The 19,622-nt window shown below is 32.3% G+C and overlaps 2 protein-coding genes across 4 annotated transcripts in view; both read left to right on the plus strand.

Annotated features, from left to right (window-relative positions):
• Positions 1-19,622, plus strand: part of LOC119686161 (filamin-C) — a 585,474-nt gene that overhangs the window by 234,032 nt on the left and 331,820 nt on the right. The gene's annotated exons all lie outside the window — the stretch shown is intronic.
• Positions 1-19,622, plus strand: part of LOC119686167 (cGMP-gated cation channel alpha-1) — a gene marked incomplete at its 5' end in the record, with an annotated part of 172,249 nt that overhangs the window by 135,036 nt on the left and 17,591 nt on the right. The window contains 3 exon segments of the mRNA XM_038100669.1: positions 11,136-11,287; positions 11,649-11,790; positions 12,378-12,515. Of these exon segments, the coding sequence (XP_037956597.1) occupies positions 11,136-11,287; positions 11,649-11,790; positions 12,378-12,515 (432 nt within the window).

Genomic DNA, 19,622 nt, shown 5'->3' on the forward strand with positions numbered 1-19,622 from the left:
ACATTTAACATTTCCCAAACAAATTCTAATGCAATTTTTTTGCTTTACATGGTCAGATATTCAAAAAAATCGCTAAATAAGCTTTTCGATATTGGATAAATGCAGATACTGATATATAATTTAACGTAAGAGTTAGTAATAGAACTATCTCTTTGGAAAAAGATATTGTCAGAATCAATAAGTTCACATGTTTTAAGTTCAGGATTTCACCTTTGTGTTTAATCGCGAAAGTACATAATATACTATATCTTTTTCTTTAGAAACAGAAGATTATGTGTCTCTCTGCATGACGAGACATAGCGTATAATCCACACAGTCTATGTATAACCCATGGACTGCAAAAAAAACGTTAAAGTACGTATTTTTGAGAAAAACAAACCATTTAATTTTTAACCTAAATATGTTGAAAACTATAAAAAAATGCTTAAACTAAATGTAAACTAGAAACCTGAGAAGATATTAAAGTGCTTTCTAAACAGTTAACAAATGTGGCGTATTAGGAGATGTTTATTTTATTACATATATTTCAAAAGGAGTACCTATATTCAACAAACATTTTTTGGTATACAAACAATCGCTGAAAATTATACATTTAGCATAACATTGAGATGGAAATATAGTTCTAGAGTTACTCTCTGAAATAAAATAGCATAAACGTAAGTGTGTTCATTCATATGAAAAAAGAATTCATAATTATTAAAATTTTTATTAATAAAATAATCCTGAATGTTCAAGATTGTTGGAATATGAAAAAACCTTCACAAACATATTAAGCAAGTTCTCTTAAAAAAATAGAACTAAGCTATCTTTCGATACTATCTTTGCATCTGGCGTTAATCACGATAAAGTAACTGCCAACGTATACTCATTGGTATAGTCCTCGCACTACTAATTCTGCATTTCTTAAATGGTTATAATCACATTTCTGAAGCTTTAACATACATACATTGTCACACATAACGATCAATCATGTAAAACAGTTGTTATCTTAAAAACTATACAGACACATAGTTTAGTGAAGAAATAGTAATTAGTGAATAGAAATAGTACCTGTTTTCAAAATGGCGTTGCCCAGAAATCGTAGTAGTGCTGGGGAACCAAAATGAACTTTAATACGAAGACATGAAATGACTTTAGAGGAATCATCAATAATACAACAGTCAGCTTTAAACATAACACCGTGAGAATAAATATTTTAAGATATCTTTTTAAATTCCTTGAAGATTATATTAGAACCCACGCGGTAGTTTCAGTCTGCACTAATCAAAAATTAAAAAAAAAAAAAGAGTGCCGACTATAAAGGTATTTCTCAAAGAAAAACATTTTTTTGGAATGATCATCATAGTTTGTTCAATTGCTATATTTCTTACTATAACCAACATTTTGGATGTTCATTTTAAGTATAAGCGGTCAGATAAATATAAATGCAACTGGCAGTTCAAGCTGTACGTATGTAGCTCCACTTAACGTTCGCACCCACTCCAGGCTAAGAAGTTTCTTTTTCAATTAAAAACGATCAATTTTAACAATTGACAGCAAGTCTAATTTTTTATTAGATCATACTCCTTCAAGTATTCCACGCGGTAGATTGAAACTAAAGTGGCGAAATGATATATATTTTATATTTCATGAAAATTGGAACTAAAGAGAGTAAACGAAGCACTTTAAAAAACTATGTTCCAAAAACAGTGTACCTTTTGGTTAATCATACACTCAAATGCTGTGTACGAATGGTAATTGCCAATAGATGGTATCGCTAAAAATTCCTATTTAATATTTTGTCTCTACTTTGGAAGGTGTCTTGTGAATTAACTATTTCAAAACTATCCAATTTTGTAAGATCAAATTGTGATAATTTCGTATTAAAATGTTTGATTCCAATTTCAAAAGTTCCAGATATAAGTTAGGTTCACTAAAATGTTGCTCATTATTGTTGTCTTTTTGAGAGTTTTTGTTTTTGGAATATATATGTATTCCCATTAACTAAGTCGTAATACTTTTTGGATCACAAACTAAGTTTGGATACAATAACTCCGCTTTCATTTGAACAAAAGCCATGAAATTTTGATAGTATGTGGCCTCGCTATAAGTGCCATTTTCCAAAAAAATTCTAATGAAATTTCAAACTTCGTTTAAAGGATTGTTTTGAGTTGTAATTTTTGGACTGTTTAATCCAAAATGTCTCAGAAATGGCTCATTCTGCTTTCTACAAAAGGGTCAATCGTTAATAATTGTGATTTCATCGTTTGAACTTTAAAATGTTTGAGAACTATCTTTGAGCATTATGTCAATAGGAGTTTGAAAAATCTAAAATATATTCAAAAGCAAACTGTTGTTTGGATAGGTTGTTATATATTATATTATTGTAATCATTTTATTTTAATGGACTCTTGTTATTATGTGAGTCTACAGTGCAAGCAAAATATCTTCCAGATATAATAAGCTACACAGATGAGGGATAATCTAAGGCGTGTAGTACAAGCGGTTGAAAACCTCTATGACTGTTTCACACTAGACAATTAAACAATAATACTACACTGAAAATTTACTTTTAACAATCTCAACTTCAACTTGAAACTTATTGAGTGAACCCATCATGAGAAAGAAAATCAGAAGTGTGCGAATATAAAATAAAGTGCAACATTTCTAACGAGGACATCGAACTAGCAGTAGTTCTACTATCTACAAGTGAATAAATTGTTGACTTTCCGTCGCTTAAGTTTTATTTGTTGCTATCTGCAATACAATATATGGGAACATATTTTTTATCGAAACTAAAAAGAATCTGTTTTAAACACTCACGGAACGAATTTATGGCTTCGCATTATTCTCTACGATGTTGTTTAAAATGTGGCAAGTGTACGCGTGTGGTTCCAGTAATGCAATGACACACCGAATAAATTGAATCGAATGGAATCGAATCGAATCGAATCCAAAAGAATGAAACCACCTCGTATCAAATTGAACTGAACTGAGCTGAACTGAATTGAACTTAAGTACAGCGATGTGAATGAGAAAAGAAGTACTGGATATTTGCACATTCGAAACAACAAAAATTGATATCAATTGGGAAAGGATATAAAAATAAATGTTATTGTGAGGATATGTAGTGATTTGTTGTCACAGCTTGATATCATAACATGCATATGGGAGTCGGTCCTTTGCCAGGAGTAGCAGTTGGTGTCGCAGAATAACATTATCATGGTTGCTTTGACAATAGTAAATAAACTCATTGGCTGTCGTGCATATAAAATTCTAAAACATTTTGTCTTCTCACACATACTCAAACATACTCACACACACACTCACTCACACAAACATAATGATTTTGTTTAGAGTTTTTATGTTTTAAATTGTAAATAACATCCTTGCAAACAATAAAGGACGCTCTGTTTGTGTATTTAAGCATTAATAAAGGCAGCCGATATATACTTTACAAAAAGAAGGCATCAGTGGCAGAGGCTGAATTATGGTTTTATTGTCTAAATTTCTATAACTGCCTCCAGACAGTTTTAGTGCTTTCGACTATGCTAAGTCCTGTCCTTTGTGGCATGAGAAATTTTGCATATTTTTGCATATTTATCTGAAAATGCGTTGTCTGCAACTTTTCTCTTTTGCTGTTTAACTTTATCCTGCATTGTTGTGCAGTTCAATGCACTTCTGAATAGCATTAATTTTAACATTTGCACTCATTCCTTTGTCCTGGAATAAATTCAGAGAATAAGAACCAATTTGTCTTACATTTAAAAACGTACCATTGCAGAGCTTAGCTTTGTGTAAGGAAATTTATAGTGGACTTAGTGAATATGTTCATTATAATTTTTAAAAGTATTTATTATAATAATTTAAAGCTTCCATTCTACTTCTTTCTGCTACACATTATTTTAAAATTAAAATATTTTTTTAACATTTCAAGTGCTTATAAGAGTTCATATATAATAGAATAATAGGATAATGAGATTTCCAATAAATGCATTGAAAAAACTTGGTGACATCTTCGCTACATGTATCTGATGAAGGGGATTTCGCCTGACCTCTATATTCATCAGTAATTATAGTGCAGTGGAAATCGGTAAATATAATACGTTTTTTCAAAACAATTTTATTTTTGAATCGAACTAGTACATTATAAGATCACCATTTATTTGTGGATAAGTTTGCATATTAAAATTGCATTATATGCGGGAGAGCTCACATGTCTATTTGATAAACCAGATTATTTCCGCTACACTTGACTTGAATGAATTATATACCATTCGAAAATTATATTAAAAAATACATATGGATGTTAGCTTTGGGTAACAGAGTGATGATTTGAACATACATTATAGTCTCATTTGTAAAATAATATATGTAATATAATTTATAACAACATAGGCTGGTGCACTGGAAAGCCTTCCCAGGACTTAGACAAAGCAAAGAACTAATCAAACTCCTACAAAAACATTCTTAAATTTGACAACGAGTTTCATTACGGGTAATAACGGTCTGAAATATCACGATCTGAATGCAGATAATGCCTCGAAGATGAGGAAACTACTATGTATATTCTTTGTTTCTGACCAGCTTTAACAACGCATAGAAGAAACCTATTTCATAAGGAATTTTTGTTCACCAGAACAGATTAAGTGCTCTTCTCTAGGTTTAGATCTGGACTTTTCAATATCTTTATTAAAAATGAAGAAAAGTCATAACAATTGCTTAGTTCAAGCTATAGAATATAGATAATACTGCACAACAATAATATTATACAGGCGTTCTAATAGATATAAATGGTAATAGATAATTAATTAGTCAAAGAATGACACCACATCTTTCATTAGTTCTGACCCCTTTTCTAGAGTCATAAAAAGCAAAGTTAATAAAATTATTAGAGAACTGATCACTGGCTTCATAATGTGAAACAATATCGATCAAAATATTTTTTATTCGGGCAGAATTAATATCAAATATCTGTGGTGAGTAAGACCGCCACTTCAACCCAAACTACAGTAACGTCAAATAATTACCCCCGTGTTATGAAAAATATACTTCATTAGTTCTTTTGATTATTTTAGTTACTATTTGGAAGTATCTTCTAAAAACATTTCTGTATCACCATAATCTGAAGAATCTTCTAAATACGATTTTTATATAAGCTGATTTATAAAGTATTCCTGTCAACAAACAAATATCATAAGCGTCTTGGGACCCACGACACTGTTGACAATTATAAGTTCGAAGTTGTGAAAGACTTTGATTATTTGAAAACCAGCTTAAACACCAAAATGATGTCAGCCTTGATACAATTCATTCTTGCCAACAAATACTACTTCGGGCTAAGTAGGTAATTGTGAAATAAAGCCTTCTCTCGATAAACGAAAAATCACTCTCTAAAAACGTCTTATCATGCCTGTCCTGCTGTATGGTGCAGAAGCTTTGACAATCACAAACAGTGATGAGAATGCGTTAAAAGCATTCGACAGAAAAATTATTCCGAAGATTTATGGACCCTTACGTGTTGGCGACGAGTATCGAATTAGTTGGAACGATGAACTATAAGAGCGATGCCGCGAAATTGACATAGTTAAGCGAATAAAATTTAGTGACTCCGCTGGCTTGGTCATGTCGTATAAAATGGAAGAAAGTGCTCTGACTAGAAAGAATGTCCACATCTTCGGTGAAAGGACCAGGCGACCAATGATTTGGAGGCTTTGGATATCACCAAATAGCGACAGCAAGCAACTGATCGGGCTGACGGAGGCTACTCGACGCGGTCATTATTGTACTAAAATTGAGAGGATATTACATTTAGAAATCTTCTTTTGACACTACACCTTAAATATAGTAAAGTAAAGATAATAACAAAAGGTTTTTCTGTTAAACCCATAAACTTAAGAGAAAGGACATTAAAAATACTTTGGAAATTTACATACTTCATAACTTTTTCAGGACGATATTGTAACCTCCAAATCAATGTTTTTAAAGCGGAAAGAGAAAGATATTTTATAACAGAGTTTGCGATGAGTACATATTATTTCGTTAAGCATTTAATGCTTTTAAATTTTATTTAGTATAGTTTTAATTCTAATTAAATTCGGAGAAATTTTTTAATTACAAAAGTATTTTTTTTCACATAATGTATTAGTAAATTAATCAGATTTAATTAAAAAAAGTGTTTGTTAAAGGAATTAATTATTGCTATGTTCTCGTCTATCTATTAAATGAATTCATTGATTTATTGTACCATTTTTACAATAATCTTAAATTTATCTACTTTTCCTTGAAATTCTGCAGTATTTTGCAGTGCATTTGCACAAGGACGAAGAGTGAATAAACGTGAATATCAGGAACGCAGTCCTTATCAGCTAGAATTTTCGCATTAAAAATTACAAAATAAAATAAAATATAAAATGAAAATGAAATAAAATGCAATCAAATAGAATAAAATAACAAAAGTGATAATAGTCTGAATAGAAAAGGAAATGAACCGTTTATATTTTACAGAAAACGAAAAGTACTTACATTAAAGAAGTTGTCGCAGAAAGCTTTTCATTTTTATATTAAACATTCAATAAATGAGTAAAATATGTTTTATTCATTGAAATTTAATAAAATAAGTTAGCAAATGCGGTTATAAAAATTGTGCTTAATAGACTCTGATGCGTAGGTCAAGTACCTCATATGAGTGAAGAGATACCCTGCTCTAAAAACCTTTGGTTCAAATATTATAGTAAACGGCAAGTAGGCGGACTATATGTGTGAGTTAGAAGGATGACGTAGATCAGAACGCTCGAAGTCTAAAGGGTTTCCCAAATGGGCAGCATATGGTTTATGGGGTGACTGTGAAGATTGTTCAATAACAGTTTGACATATGCTTTGTAATGATCAACACAAACTGCAGTATACTTGGTACTGTTATGTTGAAGTAACAATTATAAGCGGCTAAATATTTATGATGAAACTAGCGTTAGGTTAAGTTAGGTTTAGGTAGCGACTTTGTACCTAACAAAGACCACCTGAGCTCATAGAATGAACCGTTGTGGTACCACTAGGGTTAGAAAAATAACTCCGCCAAAAGTATCCTTTGTTTCTAATAGATACTGTCGATGCATTTTTAAGTGCTTATAACTGCATTTCTAATTTTTTTTGATGTAAGCTCAACTTTTATCAGGCCCAAAACGACAATATATGGCCGAGTGTCGCTATCTCATGATAGAAACCCCTTATCAATATTAGTCTAGTCATCGTTTTAAAAAGACGATTAAGGTCAGTTGCTAGCACAACGGCAGCACTGATTTGCTTAACTATGAGATCTAAAAGCTGTGATTTTGTATCTAGCTGTATATAGCATCTACCTTTTTTTGTATATCCTTAACTTTCATTAGCATAATAAGGTCAATATAAGGCCGTGTCCCCATCTCATGATAGAAACTCTTAACCAAAGTTAGTCTAACCATTATTTTTAAAACACGGTTAGCGTCAGTTGCTAGCAGCAATGATTAGTTCCACTATGAGATCTAAAGCTGTGATTTTGTGTCTAACTGCATATAGCATCATTTTCTATGTAAGTCAACTTCCATGAAATTATTATTTTGGGTTGAGATTCATCTTCCCTATTTTGCGGTTCCTTTACCACATTTTAAAAACTAAAAAACTAAAAACTGAAAGAAATTAATTCTAAAATGGTTTCTTAAATTCTTTTGGTTTTTTCCTTCATATGCTTTTACAATAATGTATACTTTTATAATTCTTACAAATGATGTAAAATTTTGTAAGCTGATTGGAATTCATTTATTCATTCTGTGTTACGTATTCGGAAATTAATTGCAGCAGAAATGCCATTGGGAGTGAAATACATTATTCCACATAAAATATCGATATTCGGTAGTGCCACGCATTTTCGCCACAACCGAAAACAAAGAAATAATTATCGGCAGTGATAGTTTTCTCCACCTTAGTGCCATGTTCTGCTGACCAGAAAAACTTCGTTGCCAGGGCATGAGCTTGCATTAAAGGCAGTTCACTACCTCATCCTTGTGTATGTATGTGTGTAGGTACGCTGACATGCACAAGTCCATTAAGTAGCAAATAAATGCCATTAATATCCTTCTGAGGACATAAGCGGAAAAACGTAGCTCCGCGTGTTCAAGTGTGACAGTGGAACTCCTGTGTGTGAAGGATTTTATAATTTTCTGTTTGCAAAAACGCGTTGAAAATTAATGCAAAGAATCGCCGTTTAATATGTCATCAAAGTGGAACAATTTATTGTTCCTGCAATGAGATAAAGTCACTCACGCCATTAAGGAATTGAATTGGAAAAGGCTGAAGGGAAAGGAAAGCAGAGAAGCTTTTAATATTTCATGGGTCGCATTTCTTTTCGCAGATTAAGCAGCAATTTCGTTTGAATTATATCGAGCACCCGAAGCTCCAATTTATTTGAAAAATACACCGACCCAATGCAATTTAATCTGCTCCCCAATAGCCCAGTCATATGGGCATTATTTACCGTTAAATTACCGACATTGACAAATTGTATCGCAGGCAGTCATATAAATTATTTTTTCTAAATGCCCTAAAAAGTGCTGAACTACACGATATAATGACATTAATGTGTGTGTCAAGCACAGAGCAGAGCAGAGCAGAGCAGTTGTGTGTATTTGTGAGCTTTTCCGAGTGCGTTACATGTCGTATGAGTGATTTATTTTATTTGCTGTAATTAACTAAACCAACTCCGATATGTGAGATACAACAAATAATTAAGAGGAACTCAGGCGAGAGCTATAATCGAAACCGTTCATTATAGATTACAGCCATGATTCAGCAGCATTTGTCAAGTATCTTGTAGCAAAGCAGGGAATGTACACAAAAATGCCAACAGAAGCGAACTAAGAAGACATATGCTGATTTATTTATGTATATAATATAGTTAATCCCAATAACGGAGTTGTTTTTTATACAATTATTTGTGAATTTATGAAATTAAATAAATTCATCGATTAATAATTTAATACCGCATATACCATTGCTAAGAATGGACCATCAGTAATAATGATAAATCTCGAATTCCACTCCATAGAGTCAGAAGCTTAAACCTTTGAGATGTTTGCTACAACTGAAGTATGGATATTCTTGTATTGTAATGGTTTCATGTACTTCAAGTCTTGAATTTCACTTCATGTAGTCACAAGCCTGCCGTCAGTTGTAATCTACCAATGCCCAACTTTCTAATTTTGAGCAAACTTCGTCCTTCAGTTGGTGTTTGATAGCCGTTCAAAGCAGACAACCTCATGAATTTCTACGAAAATGGAAAAAAGTGAATTTCGTGTGCTGATTAAGCATTCGTGGCCAAAATCCCAGAATTGGAATACGAACTGCTATCCCATCCAGCATATTCTACAGATTTAGCCCCCTGCGACTATTTTCTGTTTCTAAACCTAAAGAAATGGTTGGGCGATAAGAGATTTGAGTCAAATGAAGAAGTCATTACCGAAACAGACGTGTATTTTGAGAGTTTTGGGAAAACCTATTATTTGAGAGAAACGGAAAGTTAAAAAAACGCTGATTATGTTGAAAAATAAAATGTTTATTTGCCGAATAAAATTTGTTTTATTCAAAAAGTCACTGACTTATAATCTCGTATTATAATCTTTGTCGATTCCATCAAGTAGATTTTTTTTTTGTAGTAGATGGAAAGCATCAAAAGCCACAGTGTGAGTCTTGAACTCACTGAAACCACCTTTTAGGAATCTATGGATAAAATTTCCACAGCGAAGTGAAAATTTTATTCCAGTAATCAGGAAAGCAAAATATGAGCAACACAGTTCATTACTGGAGGACTAGGTTTATCTAACCCAGAAATCATGGGTATAGCGCAAGTAGATTTGGAGTATATGGAGAGAATGGGATTATAGTGCGAGCGCGGGATCGAAAGCATCGTTTGTAAAAACTGACGATGGGGGTATCAGCGTCTCGTTCATCGAGGTGTAGCGTGAGATATTAAGGGGGTTCGAAGCGAGAGGCTTGCACGCGATATGCGAGAAGGGTACTGAGGGTGGAGCTGTCAGTGGTTGCTTGTACCACCGGGTGAGTTAACGTTGGATGTGTCGTGAAGAACGGTGTTAGCCGTTTGGAAAAGGCTACTAGATTTAGACCATGATCGCTTGCGTTGCAAAAATAGTTCCATTTCAATGCGTTCAAATAATGTTTTACTGATGGTAATCAAACTTGTATCCATTGAGATTCATGTTGCACCCGAACATCAAGCGTCTTTGTGTACCCTACTATTTTTATAAGATTCCAAACTTTCATATGGTTAATGCTTATTACCTCCGTTAAAAGCGTCTATTTTGCTTCACTATTTGCAAAATTGTATGAGGTTTTTTAGTGGATTAGAACGAGTTGCATTTTTAACTTTAAAGTTTTTGGAACGAACCTATTGTGAAAATCTTTTTTTTTGCGGTGGGTGAAAGCCCAAGTGCGAGACTTGAACCCACTTAAACTACTTCGAATTGAGAAGATTTTAGTCATCAAGCAGTAAGAGACTTCCAAAGAAAATCGCATTGTAAAATCGTAATCAGGAGGTACCATCGAAAATATGTTACTGTATTAAAACGACTTCTACTCTGACGCCATGCTAAATATTCAGATAGTTTGGATAGTGGTCTTTTTTCTAAGTTAGTTGCCATTGTTTATTTACTTTGTATAGATATATCTTTTTGGAATAAATAAAACTTATTAAGTTAGAATATTAGCAAAAAAAATCTAGAATGTTTTTTTATCAAGTATATGAGAATTACTTTTGTATATAATGTAAGCACATTACTTACATTACGTAAATATATTACTTATATTGTATTAACAAACCTTTTTGAATTAATTTAATTTGAAATATAAATACTATTTCATTATATCGTTGGTGAAAAAGTTAATCCATAAAAATATCCGTGTTAATTTCCCTCTACAGAAAAATACTTTAAAGGCCATTTGCATAATATCAGCTCCCAATTGTGCATGAGTACCATAGTTCACCCATTCACTTAAAATCTTTTCTATGTTCAAATGAGGAAAATTTTAAATTACCAATTCAATTGATTTGTATGCAATTTCGTTTCATTGAAGTCCTTACAATTTTCAATTTTCTATTTCTATTACAGCCAAATTGGATGGTGTGAAAACCTACATGCGTATGAGGCGTGTACCAAATCATCTGCAGGTAAAAGTCATTAAATGGTTCGATTACCTGTGGCTGACCCAAAAATGTTCGGATGAGGAGCGAGCTGTATCCTGTCTTCCTGATAAATTAAAGGTAAATATTAAATCCAAACTCGTTATGCAAACGCACCATGAAAAAGTGCCACTGCGTCAATGGGGTAGAGAGGCATGAAGACATGAACACATGCCACACATTAACCTCAAACACCTACGCAACGGCGATGAAAATTCAAACTATTTGGTAACATTTGCAGTGTTCGCAACTGTAGCATCGACTGAATTCAATATTTTCAATCGCTTGGAGCGAAATGCCCCACAACAAGCTCGTTGGCAGCGGCTTTGAGGAAATTTCAATTTTACGAGATTACCAATTTTGTCGTTTCGTATTTCCATCATTTTCCCCGCTCGCAGTTGGTTTCGCTATTTAACGAATTTTTTCTTCGCATTCATTTCAGGCTGAAATAGCAATTAACGTCCATTTAGACACACTTAAACGCGTTGAAATATTCCAAAACACCGAAGCGGGCTTTTTGTGTGAACTGGTGCTGCGACTTAGGCCGGTCCTATTTTCACCTGGTGATTATATATGCAGAAAAGGTAAGTGAGATTTGCAACAAAAACAGATGTTAGAAAATTTATTTGATCAATTTTACTTATAATTATTGCCTTGGTTTTTATCTTCTTTCTACTTCAACTGAAATTATGCTTAAAATCAAAAAATAACACAACAACTTTCAATCGAAATTGTACAACAATGAATATACGTGTTTGGATTTCTCGCCCTCTTCGACTCAAATAAACAAAAAAAATGATCTACGACATTTTGAAAAAAAAAAATTTGCCTTTCTGTCAAAACGTACATAAATAAACCGTTCCCCATACCAAATTCACACTCCCAAAATACTACAACATTTGTGAATGCCTCAAAATTGCCAACATTGCTGCTGTCCGCACACCCATGAACCAACAAATGCAACATTAAAAACATTTTCATTGCATTCACAACATTCACTGGACTGTTATCGTTCCTGACCACCACGCACTAACCAACTGATGAACTAACATGAACACATCCAACGTACATAAAACCTTCCAAACAAACAATCCAAACCAACCCAACTCAAATTCACAATTTCAATGGCCATTGGGCAATGGGCAATGGGCAATGGAACAATGACCAACAGGCGAGGTGGGCAAGGAGATGTACATTGTGAATCGTGGTCGTTTGCAGGTTGTTGCTGACAATGGAAAAACTGTGATGGCATCACTGAAGGCAGGTTCCTACTTTGGCGAAATTAGTATACTCAATATGGGCACAGCAGGTAAAGAACTTGGTAAATATCAGTTTTAGTATGCCAGGCGGAACAATATACTGCAACTACAAATACAACACAGCAACAGTAATAGTAACAGTAACAGTAGCAGCAACAGTAATAGCAACAACAACAACAAGTGCAATTACTATTGCAAATTAATAACAAATGTGTCACATTTTTTGATGTTTGCCTCTGCATATCTGCTTTAAACAAATAAATTTTCCATAAACAAACATTAACAAAAACAAAAACAACCAACAATTAAACAACTCAGCAACTGTGCAACTCGGCAACTTTGCGCGTCAACAACTCAGCAACACAGCAACCCAGTATGCCAGCAACATGTATGCCAGCAATTGCTGCTGTTCACAGATATGGGGAAGGCAGACAGCAAAAAATGTGCAAAGAACAAACATTTTTGAAATTTAATATTCGATCGAATCCGAATGAATTATTTTCCTTTGTTTTATCCATGGAAATGCATTAATTATTTTGATTTATTGAATGTTTGCTGAGTTCAGTTCTTTGGCATAAATTGGTGAACACATTCGTGTTTTTTTTTGTTTTTGTTTTTTGATTAGTTGAGCACATCACAGCCAAATCCTCGCCAACAACGGGAAAGATAAAATATTTTATTTTTTTATTTATTTTAATTTTTATTGTATTTTATTTATTTATTTATATTAATTGTTTCTGTGCCAATCGAAGCGAATTTTTGAAATTTCATCCAAAAGCTCGCGATTGTAAAATATCACAAAATAATCATCCAATAACGATTTTAGTTTAATTATTAATCCCCAGCATATGCGCCACCATATTTTATTCGGAAAATTTTTGTTATCAAAACTTTAAAATTTTTTTTATTTATAAAATTTTTTATAAAATGAAATTTATATAAAATTATAAAATTTCACTATTTTACAATGAAATTCTAAATAAATATATGTCATGATATATATGTTATAGGCATCCACCATGGTTGGCCATACCACGTAGTACAGAAAGCACTATTCCCCGCATGGAAATTCACATAATATCTATTACTTTATATTAGGTATATACTTACTTCCTTATTTGGCCATAACAACCCGTTACCGAGTTGCGGCCTGACGCAACATGTCTCCCCAGGCGCCTCTGCTACGTGCAAAGTGCTCCACTCTCGTACATCAAGTCCAGTTAGTGCTCCCTCAACTTGATCACTCCACCGTAGACAAGGTCTACCTCTACGTCTTCTTCCGCCGACTACTGCTTTAAACAGCCTTTTCGCTGGAGCATCTTCATCCATTCTCGCGACTTGACCAAGCCAGCGAAACCGTTGGATATTAATACACCGAATTATATCAATGTCGTGATAAAGCTTATACAGCTCGTGGTTCATTCTTATGCGGTAGTCGTCGCCAAATCGTAGACGCTGCCATACATACACACCATACATAAGCACTGGTAGAATGAGCGACTCGAAAGAATATATTAGTTATATAGAAAAATAAAATTTCAAATTTCTTATTTTCTATTGAGTCTCGGGTGATCCCAGACAACAGTTTACAAAAGACTTCCAGCTGAAAATGCATTCCAGTGTTCTGGGGGTGAAACATAAGAAGCTTAGTATTTGAATTTCCAAAATGTATTTAATGTAAACTTTCTTATTTACATATTTTATATATTGAATACTCTAACTCCTAGAAGGAGCATAGGGCCGCATTTATATATTCTGTTCCCTACAAATTGGTATCCTCTGATATTTGTCACACCTACCATTGTAGCTTTCAGTTTAAGAAATGCTGTAATAGCATTTTTTTTAGATGTTTTAAGTATTTGAAGTAGTAGTGAACTATTAAGTTCATATACAAAAATTAGTTACTGGAATTAGTACGAACATTTTGTGTTATTTGACAAAGTTGTCATTTTGTTGTTTGCAAATAGCTTATACAGAATAAATTGGTTAAAACTTTTCTAAAACGTTCATCTCATCAATTCGGCTGCAGAAAAAATTGCTGCTCTAAAGAATAGGTAAATAAAATATCAATTAAAATAAGATACGTCTTTGAAGGTGAGAAATAGTTAGTTAGTTGAGGTGGAGGGAGGACGAATCCTCCTTAAATAGCTAAGGATGAAAGCCGTTTTGAGTCCACAAAAACCTCGTTATAGTGGGTAGTAGATAGAGGGTCAAACTAGAACCAACCAGAGGCATTAACAAAGGCAAAAATCTGGCTAATGCTGATGCTGGAGATATCGCTAAGTGAGTTGAAGAAAGGGGCCCCTAGAAACCTAAACCTAGTTCTGGCCAGACCTGGACAAAAACACATCAGGTGTTCTGGTGTCATTTCTTCAAGTATTGGTAGATACGCACTACATGAGGTACCACAGGGAAGGCCAAGTCTAGCTCCATGCTGTCCTATGGACCAGTGACCCGTAAAGACAGATATTAGCTTAGAAACCTCAGATTTGTTTCTACAGATTAAGTCAGAGGTTCCACATTTGGAATAGATGGGCTAAGTAGCCCTTGACCTGGCTGCTGAGACAGTAAGGGTTCACTCACTATTTGCCTGTCGCAAAAAATGGTCACAAATCAGCCTACGCCCGTAGCTGACAGGGGCAAGGATCGAAATAGGGGTATCCGTGGAAGAGGCGCCTAGCTTAGGAAGCTCGGGGAGATTTTCCAATGAAAACTATACAAACTTTTTTTTGTGTAATCGCAAAAAAAATCCAGTATTATATTCCTTTTATGAATACTACTTTTCGAAACATTTCTATATAATTCCATAGACAATTGTAGACAACTCATTTCCAGTCTCCAGTTGATCATTGGATCTATATATAGAGCCCAATTCTCGAGACTAAGGGGTTTCTCATGAGCATAATAATATAACTACAATATAGAATTCAGTTTCGGTTTCTCCATTTTTGCCATTTAGACTGTGTTTCATTAAATTACTGAGTTATATGGCTGTATATGAAGGAATATATATTATTTTCATAAATTTTTTTTAAATAATAAATCCATGTATTACAAGTAATAATCGTATTGTATGACCAGACAGTAGAATGAAATTGTTTATATGAGCAACATATAAAGAAAACATTACTGTTAATTTTTTAACGATGCTTAAGATATACCTTCTGTTCAAAAAGTACTCGGATAAAACACACAAATTTAAATTTTATTCCAAATTTATTTTATCTCCTTTTTATTATCTTCAAAATATGCTCCTTCTGAAGCGATACACATATGCCAACACTAAACCCAATCTTCCATACACTTTTCGTAGGCCCGTGAAGGTATGGCTTTTAGTTCCTTCAGTGAATTCTCTTTTATCGATTCAATCGACTCAAAACGCTTACCACGAAGGGGCAATTTGCGGACAAATCGCTGACAACAAGAATTTTCCATAGTAAAAATCGCTAAATGCACATGAGGTAGTCTCAATTGCAGATGGCGCTCAAATTTGTACCATATGTCAAGAAAGGGTGTACCAACATAACAAAAAGTAGGTCTATTACTTAAGGAGTAGTTAACAAACAACAAAATCTGCAGAAGGTATATCATCCCATCTCACACCATAAAAGTATTTCATAAAACTATATATTTTTATATATGGTATATCAATTTTATACCCGGACAACTGCTTAATCACATTTTTTATGACCAAAAGCGTTAACCTTATTATTCCACTGCAATTCACAAGAAATATATATCCTTAAAAACTATTATAAATGCTATCAAATTTTTGCTGCAGAACATTATTTTTAGAGATTAACTTTTATTATATTGTTTTTCCTTCTCAACATACTTTTAATCTAGTTTTGAATATTGCTATTTTCTGACATCAAATATCTTAGCATTAGCAGCACTGTTTTAAACATAATTGGCAATTTTTAATGCGATTTGTATATATATATAGTCTCTTTGATACGTCCAAACTAGTTAGCTTTTTATATTTCTATGCAAACACATCACATTTAATCCTTTGTGTTTATAATTATTTTTCCCAATATCGTGATGATGGCAGTATCATGTTCTCCCCACTTCATTTCTTTGTGACATTTTCCTTTTTTCCAAATTTAAATTACCACTTCGAAAAAAAGGGGATTAGTGTGAATTTATAATTGAAGCTGAAAGCCATACGAGAAGAGTATGTGTATGGCAAAAAGGAATTAATTGGATAGTTAAATACACATACGAGTACTAATACTACATAATGTTTATTGATTGAAATTAGAGTTCTTATTCCCTTTTTCTACAGAGAATGCGTTTTTATGTGAACTCTATTACAATCTGTTTAGCTAAATTGACAATAATTAATATTTCACATAAACTATTCTAGACACATTTAAGGGATTCTATGCACTAAGTCCAGTGGCAATGATGTATATCATATACTTAAATCATTAAGGTCTCTGGGTGCTTTCCTAAACGTTCTGAAGGTGTGCAATCCGGAAGGTATCTTTACAATTTTAGAATATTTTCATTGATTGTAAGGCTCAGAAGTATTCGTGAAACTAATTGTTGATAACCATGCATTCAAATCATGAAGGGTGCTTTTCTACTGTAACTTATAAACTTTATCAATGCGCTTATGATTGTTTGTAGTATTTCGCATGGAAATCTTTGGATTATTGGCAGATTTGTATCTGACGTAGTTCGCTGTAGTTGAAATCTGTGATCCAGAAAGGTTTCAACAGACCATTATGTATATGATTTATCAAGAAGTCATTACCTAATGACAATTTAGTATTTCATCTAACGAACCAAAATATAATTTGCCAATTGAGACCTAAAACTATAAACTGGGTGGGAATATACATGATCTGCTCATGAGAAATTAACTTGTTAACTACATTATAAGCTGCAATAATTGAATAATTAATTTAATTAATTTAATATATGATTATTTTGTGAATATTAATACAAAAGATTGTAATATCAATTTATGGTGATACGATTACGAAGAGATTTAATTTTTAAAGTCAACGTCAATTAATTAAGAGTCAATTTTAATTAATTTAAAATTTCATAGAAATGCATTGATAATATTATTTATTAAATATTAATATAAATATATTATAAATCACACTGACTTTTGTGGATGAATTTTGTTAAATATGCATTAAAATTATTTATTCTAAAATAGAACAATATCATTTTAAAATTTATAATTTTTTATTCTAATTTTTACTCTAATTTTTATTCTAATTTTTGAATATTAATCAAAAACAAATGCTAAAAGCTAATAAAAATACATAAGATTGTGTATCTATGTGCTCAACTAATTAATATTAAATAGTTTAATTTTTTTTATTTTTTCAAATGCATTTAATTTAAATTAATTATGCATAAATCGTATGAATAAACGCATTACTCATAAAACTTCTTGTGTGTTTGATAAAAATTAAAATTAATTAACGATTTTTCAGAATAGATGTGCATGATTAGATGTGAATTTATCTAAATAGATTTATTTATTTTAAATTTCATCCTTTTAATTTATTATAGATAATTGTACAACAGATGAATGGGGAATTTTAAATAAAACAAACTTAAATATTTTATTTTTTCCATATAGTGTATCATTTAATTTAATATCAAAATAATTCTTAGTTTTAAATACATTCATGCCTACTCAACATTTTGCACTCATTAGTTAATTTTCAAATTATATATTAATAAATAATATGTTAATTACAAATTAATTACTTTTAATCCATAAATGTACATAGTGAATCCCAGATACACAGAGTATAGTCTTTAAAAAATACTTAACGTTTATTATTAATATTTTTATTCGTAATAAATAGTTCGGCATCCACACAGCCCTGAAAACATTCAACGAAATATTTTTTTTAGTATTCGTCTGCACTTGAATTTACAAAGTCATTCGCAGCCTTTTGAATGACCGGGACTCTGACGAAACAACTTCCTCTTATTAACAGTTTTAATATAGAGGGTAGCCAGAAGTCGCACGAAGCCGAATTAGGTGAAACCGTGCATTAATAATAATAATGCCTTTTTAGTCCAGACTTTAAGCACCTTTATTGCTTTGTGCGATAATGCATTATCAAAATCTCAGCAACTCTGCTTTCAGTATTCTGGTCTACATATTCACATTCAGTCCCACAACTGTTATAGAACTCCAAAATAATATTTTACGTTTCCTCTCTAATATTTTAAGCTGAACTCACTGAAAACGATCAGGATTTCCTACTACTCGTATTTTTCACGAAGTATAATTATCTTTCTTTTAACTCTTCTGGTGACATTCAGAAGAAAGACCATATTTAATTACCAAGTACAATGGTTTACGTGTTTGATGCATATAGGATATATTGAATATATTTTTGCCATGTTGAACTTGTCAATCTTTTCGAATGTCTATCAGTATGACGCAAATAACGAACGGATCTTAACACATCTTCGATTAAAATGAGTTAGGTAAACATTTTCTGTATTGCAGCTGCTCAATAGACGAGTAGCACTGATCGCTTTAGAGGATTTGTTTGAATTATTCGCTAGCTGGGTTATTCAAGATCTTCTGGATTGACACAGAGTTCACTCAACGAATAGAAAACCTATGCTCGGGACGGGCATTTGTTCCAATATAAATTTTTATATTTGTGGCATTTAAGTTGTTACTTCGTCCTTTATAGACATTTACAAAAAAATTTAATATTAGATGTATGTTCAATGTTTCTCTTTTCGATGGATATACACTATGCGATATTGCATCAGATGCCAATCACATCTCAATGAAATATTATAGAATTATGTATAAATTTCGTCACAAAATAGGTGACACCATTCATTTATAAGCATTCACCCATAGATGTCGCTACGCTTACAATTTTTTTTTGTAAGTCTCATTGTATTTGGGATAGGTTATGTATGTTCTTTTGTATATAATTATTTATTGTTAAATTATTACATATGTAAACTGCTTTGATTTTCATTTGTATTTAGGTAGAGAATGTTTTCATATAAATTTTGGGTTGAATTTTGGTTCATTATATACTACATCTGATTTATTTCATTATGGCAGTATTGAATAATATTTTTAATTATTGCAAAAAAGTTGATGTGAATAAATAACAAAAATTAATCCTTAAGCTTTTATTTTC

The sequence above is a fragment of the Teleopsis dalmanni genome, chromosome 2, assembly GCF_002237135.1.
Source record: "Teleopsis dalmanni isolate 2A chromosome 2, ASM223713v2, whole genome shotgun sequence".
Classification (NCBI taxonomy): Eukaryota; Metazoa; Arthropoda; class Insecta; order Diptera; family Diopsidae; genus Teleopsis; species Teleopsis dalmanni.